Here is a 16644-nt window from a genome sequence, read left to right as displayed (position 1 = left end):
CACACAGCAAGATTTGACTTCTGAAAATATAAATACAGGCTGAAGAGAAATCATTCCTGTCTGGTTGCCTGTCTATGCATAACAGCCTTTACATACCTTTTTTCCCCTGAGTAGAGATTTTTCATATTATTTCCACTAATTTCTTTGTAACAATGATGCCCTTCCGTGCTAAAAGGATGCAACGCTAGAGTGAACAGCCCTTAGTTCAGTGATAAAGCAGCCACGCTCACCATCACCGTTACTAGTGATGTTGCTAAGGTCGCTGTCATCGATTTACACAACTGTTTCTCCGGCGACCAAGGCAAGCAGTGGTGGGACTCCTGGATTCTCTCTGTGGCTCTGAGTAGCATGTCATCTGGTTTACAGGTTTGGATTTTGAACGCCTTGGCAGGCTGAGAAAGGAAACAGCAGGCTTGCGGTTGTTAGCGCCGCTGGTCCTCTTCCCAGCACGCTCAGGAATGAGGATACAAAGCACAAACCCGCCAGCAGAAGAGGCGAGTGTTCTGTGAGGTGCCCCGAAGCAGCGGGAGGTCGGGGGACACCCCCCCCCGCTCCCTCCCGCCCCAGCGCGGCAAGGCCGCCCGCTCCTGAGGGGATTCTGGCGGCACTATCTCACACCGCCTCCCGCACACACACCTGCCAGGCTCGGGACGCTGGAGCAGCGACTGGGGCCCTTTCCAGGGGGGCTGAACACAGGGGGCGGGTATCGCGGCGCCGCCGCCGCCGCCGCCTCCTCCTCCTCCGCCTCCTCCTCCTCAGGCCCCTCCTTCCCGCCTCCATCGATAGCTCTGCGCTTGGCTGCAAACGCCTCAGCTCGGCCTGGCGCCCGGCCCCACCCTGTCCCACCCTTCCCGCCCATCGATCTCTCGGCGCTCGCCCCGCCCTCCGGCGGCCTGTCCCGCTCCCGCGCAGCCGGGCGCCGAGCGGGCGGCGGGAGCGCGGCGGCCGCGGCCTCCCTGCGCTGGGGACACGCACCTGCCGCCTCGGCCGGGAGGTGAGGCCCGGCCGCCCGCCTCGGGGCTCGCGGGGGCCCTCAGCGGCCGCCCCGCCGGCGCCAGCGCTCGGCCCCGCCCCGGCCGCGCGGGGGGCAACGGGCCCGGCGCGCGCTGCTCCCTGCGCCTGCGCGGGCGGCCCCGGGGCCGCGCCGGGCCGGGCCGGGACGGGCGGGGTCTCGGCGCCGGCGCCGTCCGCAGCCCCCGGGTGGCCGCTCCCGCCGGAGCCGCGGCGCGAACGGGCCGCCCCGCCCCGCCCCTGTCCCCGGGCGCTGCCCCCCGCATGCGGAGCGGCGGGACGGGGCCGGCGGGAGGGGGCGTCCCCCGGCCGCGCCCCGCCCGACGCCGCTGCCGCCTCTCTTTCAGGAGGCCGCGGAGGATGATGCCGCTGCTGCGCCGCTAGTCCCCCCGCCCCGTCCCCGCCGGGCGGCCGCGCCGCGCCTGAGCCCGGGGAGCCGGCGCTGCCCCCCGCCGCCGGGCCGCCATGGCCGCCGGCTGCCCGGCGCCCTTCGGGGACCCGGGGGAGATGCGGGAGGGCTTCCTGTGCCCCCTCTGCCTGAAGGACCTCCAGTCGTTCTACCAGCTGCAGGCGCACTACGAGGAGGAGCACTCGAGCGAGGACAGGGACGTCAAAGGGCAGATCAAGAGTAAGAACCGCGACGGCGCCTTAACGCGGCCCCTTCCGCCCCGGGAGAGACGCGGCGTGTGCCCGAGCTCCGCGGCGTCCGGGACGGGTCGCGGGGGGGCTCTGGGGTTTGTCTGTAGATCGCCTTAGGCCAAGGCATCATTTTTACGCTCTTCCCAATACTTACAGTAAGTAAATTCTAAAGCGGGCTCTTAGCAGGTTCCGCTCTTCCACTGCCTGATTTCGTGCGTGATTTTTATTATTGGCCTTTTGGGTTTCTGAAAATTCTTGATTTATCCTGTAACCCACACGAATTCCCAAACATTAACTTGAGGACCTGACAGAATACGGGGAATCCATGGCACTTGCCAAGTACCAGTTCCTTAAGCCCTTGTTAAGGTGTAGTCACAGTTAAAGTGTCAAGTTGAGGAAGGCTGTTGGTGGGAAAAGATGGAAAATAGTGTGGGTGCTGGAGCTGGCAGTAGATGCTGGGAGTGTCCCAGGGTCGTGCTGTGGATTACCAGCTTTTACTGGTGTTTGAAAAATCACTTTCAATTCTGCCTAACTAAAATATTTCTGTCTTTTTACCCCCCTTGCATACACAGTGTCATTTTTACATTGAGAGAGAAATGTGCAGAAATTGCTGGTAATTGTGTGTGTTCCCTGCAAACATCTTTCTGGTTTTATTATGCTAGATAGTGGCCTGACAGTCTTGAATTTTCACTCTTCACTGCCCCCCCCCCTCTTTTTTTTTTTTCCTGAGATTGATGATTATGACTTCAAAAGTCTCTTGATGAAAAGTTTGTGTTTTTAACAAGCGTATCTTAAGGGTAGCCCAGTTTAATACTTTGTGAATCTCTAAGTTGCTCTCCATCAGCCTGGCCACTGCCTGGCTGGTAGCGCCGAGCTCTGGGGGGTGAAGGCGGTCCGTGCTGTGTCACTTCTCATCGTGGGTACGGTGCTGTCAGAGCTGAATCACAGATGCTTCTGTGGAGTGTGTAAACCAGAACAACAATGTGTTTTTTCATTGTGGTAAGAGGAAAGCAAACAACAACTTAGGCTTGGTAAGATTTCCCAAATGCTTTTGTTACTTAGTACAAAACACCGGCATTCTGATTTTCGTTCTCTCTTGTGTTCTTTTGCTCTAAAATAGTGTACTGTGACTTCTCAGGCTGTCTTTTCCATGTGCTCTTGCATAAAACATGTTGCCTTTGTCTGCTTACTTTCTGTCCTCGTTGTTTGTGTCAAGGTGTATCCAGGGCAGTCCCTCCTAGAAGAAGGAAGGTCAGCAGAATCACCTATTGAAATGACCTGTTTTAGGGACTGGTGTTCCAGATGTGCATCACAAGTGGTTGCACAACTTTGTGCTGAACTCCAGCTATCCTAATTGTGGAGGAGAGGTGCTTACAAATCACCTCATTACTTAGTTGAGTCATACTGAGGTGGATAAGTTTGAATTCATAGCAAACAAGTTTGTGAAGTTTGTGTGAAAAGCTTTTGTGTCTGTGGCAAAGCCATGAGGTGTCTCTGCATCTTTGTGAGTATGACAGACTTTCACAGTCTCAAGTGCAAATATGTTTTCTATTTAGATAGTGTAAACTTAAGAAGCTACAGCATCTAACTGGTGTTTGCTATGCTGGCTTGAGAGGAGCTGGGGGAGGAGGAATCCTGTTTCTTAAATGATGTTACAGTGCTAGCAAAGCCCTTGCCAACCTGACACAGTTTTGTGGAGAAGTGTGTTTTGTACCACTGCGTGCCACTGGGGAGGTCTGCCTGAGGGGCGGGCTGGCACAGCCCGAGTGGCTGAAGCCTGGGGGACAGACTCCAGGAAGGTCAAGGGGGAAGTTCCATTGTTTTGGACACTAAACTAGAAAATCAGAAATATGAAAGGATATGCTAATTCATGGTTCCCAGCAGCTTGTTGGAAAGATTGAGGTATATAAAAAGATCTAGTTCACAGAGATACTGAATGTGTTTGGCAGGAGAAGTAGTAACCTCAACTTTTGCTAGCATCCAGAGAGGAACATAACTGCGAGGGCAACAAAAGCTCTGAAGTTTCAAGTTCTTGGTCTTTTTTTTTGGCCCAGGAGGCTGCCCTCCTCTCACTAGCATTCACAGGAGATAATGCAGTGGGCTCTTAAATACCTCTGAAATTATTTAGGTGTACAGGCGCACCGAAATTCTTAGTTTGTAGTTTGTGCAACCAGATAAAGTGTTGAACATCCTTGAATCCTAAGGAAGTTATTGGGAATTAAGAGAATTAAGATACTGTGTGATGTCCCAGAATGCTGTGAAGTGGGACCCGCATTATAAGGCAGCTTACTGTTTTATGGTGAAGTCCCTGAATGGAGTGTCTGAAACTACTGTTTTGTCATTTAGAAACCTTAGTGCTCCTTTATGACAGATAACAAAGAGCGTTTCATGTTGTCTGTGTTTCTCTGAACCACACTCTGGTTCTAAACAGAACATGAGGATAAACCTGTCATCAAGGAAAAAGACTTGTGCTAAAAGATGAGGAATATTCCATCCTGGTTTCCTGTGACAGACACTCTGTGGCTGCCTGCTGTGTTTGATAACTTGCATTTATCTTTTTCAGATCTAGTCCAGAAGGCCAAAAGAGCAAAGAAGAAATTGCTGAAGCGGGAAGGAGATGACAGAACTGATTCTGGATCTCAGGAACGATACGAGTCATTCAGCTATGGTGGAGTAGACCCGTACATGTGGGAGCCCCAGGAAGTAGGTAGGAGAGCCTGCACGCGGTACGCCCTGGGGATAACTTCTCTCTCCATCTGAACTGGGAAGGTGCTGCGGTATTACTGAAGCCGCAGGGGATTTTCTGTACTGGTTTGATTCGCTGTAGCATGGGGTTATGGTTTGCAGACTGATTTTGTGCAGCCTGCCTACGTTGTGTGTGGTGATGGGGAAAATGTGGATCATGGAAAAAAGAAAAGATGTATAGAAACAGTAACCCAACTAACCTTGAGAGCAGGATGGCTGTTTGTCATGTCACTGTGCCTGAGCTGTTGGACCTGCTGAGTGTATGTTTACCTCTGTGCATCTAGCTTTGTTGAGGTGTTCTGCAACTGTCTTGTGGTTTTTTGCAAAACAGATAATCCACTGATTAATAATTAAGCTATAGCTATATGAAATCTCCAGCTGTTGAGCTACACTTGTTAGTTTACATGACTGACAAAAAAAGCTTGTCCATTGATTTAGTCTTTCAGCTTTTTCCTTGGATTCGGTGTTGATAATATCATTAAGAAGAGGTTACTTTAAAAAAAAAAAAAAAAGGGATGGGGGGGGAAACCTAAATAAAAAAACCCTACCCTAAACCCACATCTCTGAATATAAATCTATGTAGAATTTCAAGGATGAGTTGACCAAGCCTGTAACTGCAAATGCTGCTACTGGAAATTGCCTCTTACTGAAAGATGAGTGTTATTTCCAGGGGGAGGAGGCAGCGCTGTCTCTGGTGGATCCTGGGAAAGTTTACCCTGTGCCGCTGACAGACTAGGACTTATTCCTTTAGGTCTGCAGAGTCTGAGTTCTGTGGAATATCAGCAGCAATCATAAGATAAATACGAGCTAAGAATAAATTCAGGCAGTGAACTAGCAGAAGGCTTTTGAACATTAGCGAAGTGAGAACTGTTTTCTGATCACAGTGGAGATGATGACCCTTAGGGATTTTAGGATGGGATTTGGTGGCTTTGTGAAAGGGACCGTGTGATGTCTCCAAAGCAGTAGATTAATTTACTTACCCAGAGCAGACACTTTCATTCCTGTGAATTCAGCTTTGGAGGTTTTTTGGTTTCATGGTTAGCATGAGGAAGTGAGATTCTTACATAGGTAGTATCAAACATCTGATTTTGTGTTCTACCAGTCAGAAGAAAGACTTTTTTGTTTGCTTGGGTTTTGTCTGTAACTGGTTTTTAACACCTGGCTCATCTTACTTGGAAAAGGATCAGAACTTAAACTTGAAACCAGTGTTGTCAAGTATGAATTGTACATTTCTTAAATAGGTGCTGTATTGTTCTTTTGTATACTTGGTGATCAGCTTTCTATAAACCTGAAATGTCAACATGGATTTGATTCGGACCCCTAATGCATTTAAATCCCTACAGAACACCTGGGTGACTGTGAAAACTTTTTGCTCTCTCTCCAGGTGCTATGAGAAGCCATCTTTCTGATTTCAAGAAACACCGAGCAGCCAGGATTGATCACTATGTAGTTGAAGTCAATAAGTTAATAATCAGGTTAGAAAAGGTAAATTTGCTGCTTTTTAATATTCCAGGCTTCTAAATGTTTCCTAGATTTTTTTTTTTTTTTAAATCGTATTTTAGTATGGTGTGCCCATTTATCTAGCAGTGCAATTTTTATAAAGGATACTAAACCATGACGCTCTTCACATGTTATTGTTTACCTTTTTTATCCTTGAGTACTGTGCTTGGTCTGACCCTGTCCTGTGGAGGGGATTTCTGTTTCTGTGCACTGTTTCCAAGCTGAAGATGCTGCTTCCGTGTGTTTCAGGAACTATCTGTTTTTCTGTATACCTTCTCCATCTTTTCCTTTACTAAGTTTGTTCCTAATGTTTCTGTGATGATTATTCCAGTTTCTCATTCTTCAAATTCTACCAGTGATACACTTAGATTTTGGCTCAGATGCAGTAGTCGGATGCTGTAAGGATTATATCCAAAATGCTCTGATTTGTACGGGCTTGGCAGTCATTGTTTAGCAATGCTTCAATGAATATGGTATTAGAAATAAATAGGAAAGTTGAAGGAATCTGGTGTAAAACACACTGAGACTCCTATCTCTTAAAAATGCCAGGTTTCCTGTTGAGCTGGGTTGTGTTGTTTGTTTTTTTTTTTTTCCTTGCAAAACAGTTTTCTTAAATGTATTGTTTATCTTCTACTAGCTTACATCGTTTGACAGAGCAAACACTGAGTCAGCTAAAATAAGAGGTTGGTATGAGCTTACCTCAGACTATTTGCTGCTGTAGTTTAACCAGCCGAGGAATTAACTGAATTAATTATACTGTGTGTATTCCCTCCCCTCTTGCCTGAGCACAGCTATAGAGAAGTCTGTTGTGCCTTGGGTCAGTGATCAGGATGTTCCGTTCTGCCCGGACTGTGGCAATAAATTCAGTATTCGGAACCGACGCCACCACTGCCGCCTCTGTGGGTCTATTATGTGCAAGAAGTGCATGGAGCTTGTCAGTCTTCCTTTGGCAAGTAAGTGCAGTGTGTGGTGTTAATTCCTCCTTTCCTTGGCTCACCCAGGGTGCTAACTGCATCCTGGATTTTTGTCATTAGAAAAAAAGCTGCTGGTAGTATTCTGCCTGTGTGGACAACTTGGTCCTTAATGTGTCATTCCGTTTCACGCAGACACTTGTCTGTGAAACAGTAAGAAGAATTTCTCCATTCTTTGTTCCTTCTTCAGCTCTGGAAGTGTTACATAACCATGAAAAAGTTACTAGAAGTGGTAGTAGTATATACTGCTAGTAAATATAATTAATATTTAGTGTTTTATTCTACTGAGTACCATAACTATGGAGATATTACCTTTAGGAATTATAACTCACGAGGTTCTTAACATTTAAAAAGCTATTGAGGCTATTCCCAGTCTTGCCCATGGTTGTCCAAATGCTGACATGAAGTAAATTCATCCACAAGCCTTTAAGAAACCCTTCAAAGTTTAATATCCTTTTAATTTCTGGCATGTTGGAGAGGAGACCGTATTTTTGGTGGAAATAAATTTGTGCTTTTTGGAGTGTTCAAGCACACAACATGGACAGCATTAACATAGCTGTTCTTCAGCTGCTGCTCTACAGCTACGCAAGCTCCAACATGAGATTGCTTCTAGGCATAAGGGAAGTAGCTGGTTCTCAGCTGTCTGCTCTGCAGCCGCTCTGAGAATGGAGCAGGATTTACGGTGAAGACCCAGATTCTGACTCGCAGGCTTGGTTGTCATGGGTTCCTTGCATGTCTTTCAGCAGCCTGTTTCAGCTTGGTTTTCTAATATTACCTGCATGTAAAGTTTCTGTTAAAATGCAATTAATTTGCATTGGTTAAAAGATATTGGCTCTCCAGTCACTGTAAAATGACCTGTGTATAACTTTTAGGCAAACTCACTAGCGCCAGCAAAGAGGCCTTGGGCTCTCACACGAGCCCCAACTCCTCACCCAACAGTGTCCATGGCTCCCGCCGTGGCAGCATTAGCAGCATAAGCAGCGTGAGCTCGGTTCTGGATGAGAAGGACGATGACCGAATCCGTTGCTGTCGGCACTGCAAAGATACCCTGTTGAAAAGAGAACAGCAGATTGATGAGAAGGAATACACTCCAGAGATTGTGAAGCTCTATGAGGTAAACCAGCCTCTTTGCCGCCGTCACCCTCAGTGTCTCTCTGCAGTAGTCACTACTTGGCTTTGGGCTTCTTGTCTCATGTCTGAGCTCCTACTTTATGATTTAATACTCACTTGTGTTAGACTCTGCTGGGTGCTTATGCCACATAACAAAGGTATATCTGAAATAACAGAGCCAGCTGCCATATAGCGTTTGTACCCCACAATAACTTCATCAATTTAAGATACATCTTCATTCTCCTCATGTGGAACTCACAGTTCCGAGATGCCCCTCTCTTACAATTGTGAACCGTGTCAGCTGCAGTTCCTGTTCAGACCAGTGCAGCCCAAAGTGCACGTAAGTGTAGGACTTGATGTTGTCAGCACTGTTTGTCCTCACACTGATGGCAAATGCTTTTTTGAACCAGCTACAGCAAATCAACAGCATATGGCCGGAACATTACGTTCAAATATGCTTTGAAAGCAGGTACTGGCAGTCATCAGGGATCTTTCCAGTAGAGTCCACAAACCCGCCAGGTTAGTGTTAATGGGAGTTTCTGTGGTGCTCTTTGTGAAGAGATTTAAGGCTAGAAGTTGTCCAAGTCATCCATTAAAAAGCTTCTGAATTCAGGATTCACCTTGAAGGGCTACAGGGAGTCGTTCTCTGTTCCTGACCATGCCCTGAAGGATAACTGGAGGGTCTTGTCATCCTGAAGAGTTAAATGGCTTTCATCAGTTAACTCTCAATGTGCCCAGGCAGCATGAAAGGTATATGTTGGCATGTTCTTGTATTAATGTTTTAATATAAATTCTTTTTTTTACACATTTTGTTTTAAACAAGAAACTCCGACTCTGCATGGAGAAGGTTGACCAGAAGGCACCAGAATACATAAGGATGGCAGAATCACTAAAGTAAGCCCCACTGGCTGATTTTGTTTATGAATATATGTATTTTTCCTCCCCAAATGAGTAAGGAAGTGGCGTGCTAAGGCAGCAAGAGTGTAAATTATAAGGAAAGGCTCTGTTAGATGATCTGTTGTCATTTGGATGTTCTTCAAAGTAGAACTGAATTAATTATTAATGGTAATATTGCATACAGAGAAGTCCTGATTTATTTTTTTTTCAAAGCCACTTCCCAGTGAGGCACCACTGTCATACTTTGACATGTCATCTTTGCCAAAAGAAAGTACAAGGTTACAATTCTTGTGTAAATGAGCCTCTTCAGAACAGCTGACATCGGGTGTTGCTGCCCTCAGCCGGATGGTGCCCGTGGCTGTCGGGCAGTGCCAGCACAAAGGCAGGTCTGAACCCCTCAGCTGTTCTGGTGTGAAGCAGCCTTCACCTCACAGTTGTTCTGGGTCTGGCTGGCCTGCCCTGGGCTGGAGCAGAGGAGCAGCATTCAGATATCACGCTTCCGTGCATCATTTCTAGCAGTGTCCTCTCACGGGGGACACTTAAATCTCTCCAGCAGCGTCTGCAAGAGCTTGCCAGGTTATACTTCTGTCTTGTATAGTAGAGAAATACACATACTGGTCCTGAACTATGAAGCACATCCATTTGTGAAGTTACAGTTAACAAATATTTCTGTACCTGTCCTTTAGATCTGATGGTTGTAGAAGGATTGGACTGTCATTCATCATAAAACTGTGTTTGTAAAAACACACCTTCCAAAAGGAAGAAAGTATAGAAGGTGAAAAACAGAAAACAGGCTAAACTCTTACTGCTTTTTGTCATAACTTTATGAGAGCTGGTGTTACGTGGTTTGGCAGCTGGAGAAAAGTAAAAGTACGAATATCCTGGATAATGAAGCATGTGTCACCAAACAACAGACTTTCTACTGATGAAATTAAAGATTTCTGACTAGTAGTGAGTCCCAGAAACTGGAATCATATGGGTAGTGAACTTGCTTTTGAGAGAGTGATCCTTATCTCTTACATTTGTGATATAAAAGGAGAGAGAAGCTAAGAACCGGTGAAGAGTCTTCCCTGTTAAATCCTAATTTGTTTTATCAGTGAATGTGAGATTGCAGTAAAGTGTGTTACCCCATGTGGGGTTGTAGGTTTTTGTTTTCTGACAAACATTAGTAGATACAACTATTTTACTTCAGTGCTATAGCTACTTATTCAAACAGTCAGGGTTTTTTCTGCACTCAATTGCCTGGAAGAAAACCACTTAATAGATGCATTTGCTAAGTATGTGTATGTTTTAGATACTATTGGTAGAGTGGTATTCTTGTATTAAAATACAATTTATCCCATAATAGTAAGTAATAATGCAATTATAAATAAAGTTATCTTCTATGAAGTGTTCATGTTCACAAGATGATTGTTTTCCACTTCTGTCACAAAGGGTTTTTAAACACAGTGAACTTGAAATAACATTATTCAAGCCCTTTATTGTTAGCTGTTCTTACCATTGTGAATCTTAGTCATTTTGGGATAACTTGTAGTGTTGGACATGTTGTTAGCACTGTGTGTGTGTGATGTGTGACTTAAAGTTGTATTTATTTCATAGTGCTGGGGAGACAACCTACAGTCTTGAACATGCTAATGACTTGAGGGTGGAGATTCAAAAAGTATACGAATTTATAGATGCCTTAAGGTAAGAGATCTCTTCCCCCCCACCCCAGCATATGTGTATCTCCCTCTGTTACAACTTCTCTGTACAGTTTTTCTCAACTGTTGGGATCTGTGTTTGTGTAGCATATACCTGCTTATTCACATAGATAATCAGTTTGTCTGCTCAGTTGTAAAGAGCATGTGAAAAGGTAGATGCTGTTGCTGTGCACCATCCATTTCTAGTTCCTTTTCTAGACTTAATCATGCATTCCTCTGCAGTGGAAATAACTGAGCACAGGGGAAACAATAGTGGCACACAGGGGGGGGGTTATTTGGTTTTGGTTTGTTTTTTAAAAAAATGGTGGGAGTGGAAAGTGTTATAACTTGTAATATCTAAAATGGTTTACCTAAAAAAACATCAGAAAATTTTCATCCAATATTGTCTCTCTACCCTTCTGTTGCTTTTTCACTGGCCCTTGTTTTTGAACTGATGGGGCTGTATGTTTGCTTTGATTCAGTAAGAAGATTTTGAGTCTGGGCTTGCATGAAGATCCCCAACCTCATCCTAAAACACTACAACTTCAGAGGATGATCAGATATTCAGCTACACTTTTTGTTCAGGTAAATGTTGGGAGCTGAATGTAAATTGTATATAGTGTTCTTTTCTTTGCAAGGATCCCTGTGGTTTGATACTATTTTGACAGGAGGTTTAGTTGTTTATGTTCTCTGTTCCCCTAATGACTTATGGAAGCCTTAAATGGGCTAGCTTGAATGCAAACAGTGGTATTAGTTGAGGGACTAAGAGGAGGTGTGGGCCTTGGCGTGGTCTCTGGCCGAGGTGTGAGCCTGAGCCTGGCTCGCAGCCAGCAGACCCGCTCAGACTTGCAGCAGTGACTGCAGGGGCACAAGCACCTTTTACTCATTTGTGGGGTGTTCTGTTCAGGTACTTGAGAACTGGCTGAATGCCTGCATGCGACACTGTAAATATTTCACTTTTCACCAGGAAAAACTTCTTGGCCTAATGTCGCTGCCAACCAAAGATCAGTATGAAGAACTGAAGAAGAGAAGACTGCATATGGTAAGACAGGCTACGATCTGTTACTCCTTGTGTCAGGGCTCCTCCTGGTAGCTCAGTGTCTATAAATAGTTGCCTTTAATGCTTGCTTTCAGTTCTTTTTATTCCCATGTAGATCATTCCGTGCCCTTTTTCAGGGATTGTTTAACACCGTTGTTGCGTTCTATACAGAACATAAGTAGTGTGTCCTGAGCAGCTGAACTAATCCAGAGAGCAGCAGTGACTTGGCTGCACGTGCTGTTCCTGATGCAGTGCGTGCAGAGCAGGCCCTCAGCTGTATGTTGGCCTGCTGGGGTTTTCAGACCATGTTCTGGAGTTCATCTGCACAAGCAGAATTTGGAGACGTCTTTCAGTGGTGATAAAGGGCGTATTAGAATAAGGATCCCTCTTTAGAGAGAGTGGTTTTTGAGCTAGGAGGGAGGACATTGTTAACTGTAAACTAAAACAGCTTTATCTTGAGAGGGAAGTTGAGAAGTCAGAATCGTGGCACTCCAGAATCTAATGGTATCAGTGACCTTTAACCCTGATGTTGTAGCACAGTGTTTGTGTAGTCGGATGGGATGCAGCTACTGTCCGAATCGGTCTAGACCTCTCTTTGCCCAATTGCATTAGGCTTTTTGCTCTGTAAAGCACTGTCACTGCTCCTACTTGCCCTCAAGTTTGTTGAGGCAGATGTCATGGGATTTTGATCAGTATTGTCACAAACTGAAGGGAAGCATTTAGGTAATAATATGAAAATATTTACTTTTTCTACAAAGTAACCAAAAATGCAGCTGATCCCTTTGAGTGACAGCCAGCAATGTCTAAGATCAGCTAACTTCTTGTACCTGTGGATATTTAGAACAGAATTTTTCAAGCTCAAGGTGTTCTTACTAGATGTTTTTTGTTTTAGGTGGCTCTTGAAACACATGGAAAACAAGAGGAAAAGCAGAAAGACTTTATCTCCAGATCTGCAGCCGCAGTTAATGGTGATGCAACTCCCCTGAAAAAAGGAAGAGTCAGGAAATCTGAAGGCTGGTTACCTACATCTAGCATACCAAGAGAGAGTGAGATAGCAGACCCTCTTCTTCAGCAGATTGACAACATCACGTCCTTTATTAAGCAAGCAAAGGCAGCTAATAGGATAGACGAGGTCCATATGTTGCAAGAGAACCTGAGGCAGCTTCAGGATGAATATGATCAACAACAAACTCTGAAAGCGATTGAGCTTTCTAAAAAACAGGCAGAAGAGGAAGAGATGCAGAGGGAGGAACTTCAGATCCTTCGTGAAAAAGAGTGGGAAAGAGAACACCACAAATTCATGTCTCGGCATTCAAGGACACGCTCCTTAGACTTCAGAGAAGTCAAGCAGCATCAGCATGAAGTTGCAAAAGAGAATCAGAACTTGACAGCACATACATTGCATTTGGATATTGCTCAGATGAAAGGGGATCCAAATTTTGAAACTGCTGCTGTTGAGCAGCTGCCAGCTAAAGAGCACTTGATCTTCACGCTCAAACCCCAGGATGTCACCCAGTGTGACAAAGACCATGGTCAGACAGTCTGTCTAAACCCCTTTGAAGATGAGGCAGATACCCCTCAGTTAGAGGAAGATCCTACTAACCCATTCACCAAAGACACTTCTCCGGTGGTTTCTTTCTCTAACACAGCTCTGCAAAGAGATAAAAAAGAATATAATCCATTTGAAAATGAGGAGGAGGATGAACAAACTAATAGAGCACCTGGCAGTACTTCAAACCCTTTTGAAGAGGATGAAAATCCATTCCAAAAGCTGGGGGGCAGCTGGAATTCTGGCAATCCATTTGAAGAGGGATCCTCTACCAATCCCTTTGAAGTGGAGGATGGCAATGAAATCTCTGGAGAGGAGGCTATAGAGGAGGAGCTGCTTCTCCAGCAGATAGATAATATCAAAGCTTACATATTTGATGCCAAACATAGTGGACGAATGGATGAGGTGGAGGTACTGACAGAGAACTTAAAGGAATTGAAGCGCACATTAGCAAAGCAGAAGGAGAAATCCAGCTGCTGAGGCAGCAACAGGGCTGTGTAATAATTATTTCTGCTGTTAAATATGGGAAGGTAGAGCAGATACTTATAAGCAGGAATACAGATCACAAGAGGGAATTGGAAGGATCGTGACTTTTATGCACTTTCAGTTAGGCATTTCCACTACTACTCAGTCTTGAAGAGAGAATTACTGAAGTATGCTGCTGGTCTCAAACACTTATACTAGGAAATTTTAAAATAACTTGTTACAATACTTTTAATGCTAACTGGTCTTACTGTGTGCTTATTTTGGTCAAAGTGATTAAGTTCTGGTAGGGAATTATGACTTGGAAATGGCTGCAACGTGGGTTTGTCATCTTTCCCCCTTTCTGTGGTAGTATTGTAGTACTGGCCTTTCAAGTGGGGCTTTGACTAAAGAGATGAAAACTTCTGAAACTTCTGCGTCCTCTGGTAACAACAGTGTGGTGTTACAGGCTCTCTTAATTGCCTAATGGGGTTATGAGAAAGTGCTGTTAAAGGCCACTGTGGTTCTCTGAGGTGCAGAATAGACAGGCTTGCAGATCAGTTACGTGCAATGCCAATACATGAAAGGGATTTTAAGACAGAGAACAACTTTGTAGCTGATCTTAATATGAGTAACTTTTTAATGTGTTTATAAAAATTCCCAAGTAAAATTTGGATGCTGTTTTTTCATCACTTTTATTTTCCCATTTTCTTTGGGCACAAACTACACTGTAATAGAGTGCTGTGCTGGATGCAGAGACCTGCTTGTGTGGGAACAAGTATATACTCATTTCCAGAGAGTAGCATCTGGCTAGCACTATTTCAACCTGTAATATAAAGGGTGACCCTCCAATTCCTAATTATCTTACGGAATCTACGCATTTCTTTAAACTCTCTGGGTGACAGAATGATCATGTTTGTCGTATTTGTGAGACTGGAACCCTTTTTGTAGCATTCAAGGATCAAAAATCTTGTTTACAGTGGAGAGTTGAAGTTCCACTGAACTGGAATGCTGTGCAAGCTGGGAGACAAAGCCTGCAGCTGTGGCAGTGCTAGGTAGCAATTCCCTTTCACATTTGCTTCCCCTCGGAAGCTGTTACGAGAATAAGGCATGTCTGTCTTAAATGAGAACCTCCAACTGGAGTCCTCTTGTGATCCTGTGGCCAGGGCACGGCCAGAGCCTGTGGCTGGGGTGGAGGGCTGTAGGCTGGGCTTGGGGGCTGCCTGAGACTGCACCAGGGCCAGGTCCGGTGGTGGGAGGTGGGGCCTGAGCTGCTCTTGTCTGAGAGGTGCAGGTCCACCGTCAGGCACTGGTGTTTGAGAGGGTGTTGGGGAGGAGTTAGTCTAAAGGATGTATTTATTTAAAGCTGAAATAGAGGAAAATCAGGCAGATAACACTGTATAACACTAATAATAGCAGGCTTACTCAGAAATGTAAAGGAATGGGACCTGTCTTTTAACTATGTCTCTGATAATATATATTAGTGTAGCTGTAACCCAAGCATTGCATAATGTTTTAGAGACACAAATAATTACGCTACTTAAAGAGCAGGAAGTCTAGTTTTATTTGCGGTAAGTGGCAGTAGGGACTTGTGTAAGCATTGTTTGAGAAACCCAAACCACCTATAGCCTCACTTAATAGTGTTAGTAACTGATCAGAGTAACTTAGAGCACCCAGTTAGGGACAGCTGATGTTCTTACTTGTAGCTTAAATCCGAAGTGAAAGGTGTGCACAACAGATTGTCTTGAGACCGTGAAGTTTTTATACCGAGATGTTTTACTAGAGTTGAGTCCCTGCGTGCTATTTTTGTACCAAGTGAAATGAAGAACAGGATTCTGAAAAACCTGCACTCTGGCGCCAATTTATGAAGGCAGCAAAAAATGTTAAGATAGGTAAACATAATCCCTGGAATCGTTTAACAGCAATAGTATAAGGTAGTTATTTAAGACAGTCTTGTCTGCCAGTCAAGAGGATTGCTCCCTGAGGTACTGTAACACAAAGGGGTTTTTTTTGGTATCAACATGAACAAAATGTTTTAGTGGCTTCAGCTTTCACATTTAAACAGTGGGGTTTTTTTTCCTTGTTGCATCTATCCTGCCTTGTTTGTATTTTCAGTCTAATACACTAATACAGTATCCTTATTGTACATGTAATATATTTTTGCAAGCAGGTAACAGACTAGCATACCTCATGGTCTTTGTCAGTGTTAAATGTGATAGACTAGGCGTGATACTAAAGTAATCTCCAAAGTGAAGGCCTTATGCTGGTGTTTGGACTGCTCTGAGGCTCAAGGAATGAAGACATCTTACCATAAAGCTCAGTAACTAGCATTAAGTTTTGTTAAAATTGCATGCACTACTCTGTATGGAAACTTTGTAAACAGAGATGAAATAAAACAACATGTTTATTTTGTGCTGTTTGTCCCTGACAGTTTTTACAGGACACTTCCATCAGTGTGAAATACTGTACTTCACCATTAGCTCAGAAAAGCTGAAATACAGTGCTACAGCCTGACTTAAAGGTAAGTGCAATAACCACATTCCAAGCAACAGAGTACAGTGTGTCTCGTGTAGTGTAATTGTTTGGCAAGGCAGAAGCTGCAGTGATTTAGATGGGGTTTTTGACCATGTGCAGGGAGCAGGAGTGTTTGAGGTTGAGGAGTTACAGCACTGGACTGTGAAGCATAGTGGACTTGCTGGCTAGAACTTGCTGGAAGTTGATAAATCTAGACACAGTTTTCCCTTGAATGTCTCTTTTAAGGAAGACTTGTTTAAGTAATTGTTTTAAGAGGAGCTTTGAATTTTTTTGAAAGGCAATAAAGATAATTGTAAAGCTTATCTTTCAAGTACCTACTTACATGGTCTTTGCTGCTGACATTCTTGAGTTGATCAGTGCTTCTCAGAGCTGCAGTTATCGACTGAAAAAGTTACATCTTGCTCTAAATTAGACTTCTGTTTCTGAGTGGTAACTAAATAACTAAATACAACTTACTCTGTAGTTTGAGCCTGGAGTTACATTATGATTTGGCCATCTTCAGCTGGT

The 16644-nt window shown here is 44.7% G+C and overlaps 1 protein-coding gene and 1 long non-coding RNA gene across 3 annotated transcripts in view; one reads left to right on the top strand and one right to left on the bottom strand.

Annotated features, from left to right (window-relative positions):
• Positions 1-740, bottom strand: part of LOC141964201 (uncharacterized) — a 56596-nt gene extending 55856 nt beyond the window's left edge. For both annotated transcript variants that reach the window (XR_012634282.1, XR_012634283.1), the window contains exon 1: positions 637-740. This is a non-coding gene — a long non-coding RNA (uncharacterized LOC141964201). The remainder of the gene's footprint in view (positions 1-636) is intronic.
• Positions 741-888: 148 nt separating this feature from the next.
• Positions 889-16014, top strand: RBSN (rabenosyn, RAB effector). Its single transcript, XM_074914695.1, has 12 exons — positions 889-994; positions 1359-1639; positions 4214-4357; positions 5780-5880; positions 6533-6578; positions 6687-6848; positions 7739-7980; positions 8800-8870; positions 10473-10559; positions 11035-11137; positions 11520-11594; positions 12484-16014. Exons 2-12 carry the CDS (start codon positions 1477-1479, stop codon positions 13618-13620), a joined length of 2331 nt encoding a protein of 776 aa, XP_074770796.1. The 5' UTR covers positions 889-994; positions 1359-1476; the 3' UTR covers positions 13621-16014.
• Positions 16015-16644: the final 630 nt, after the last annotated feature.

The sequence above is a fragment of the Athene noctua genome, chromosome 10 (assembly GCF_965140245.1).
Source record: "Athene noctua chromosome 10, bAthNoc1.hap1.1, whole genome shotgun sequence".
In the NCBI taxonomy this organism is placed as follows: domain Eukaryota; kingdom Metazoa; phylum Chordata; class Aves; order Strigiformes; family Strigidae; genus Athene; species Athene noctua.
The sequence above is the reverse complement of the archived record's forward strand: the minus strand, read 5'-3'. Positions and strand labels throughout refer to the sequence as shown.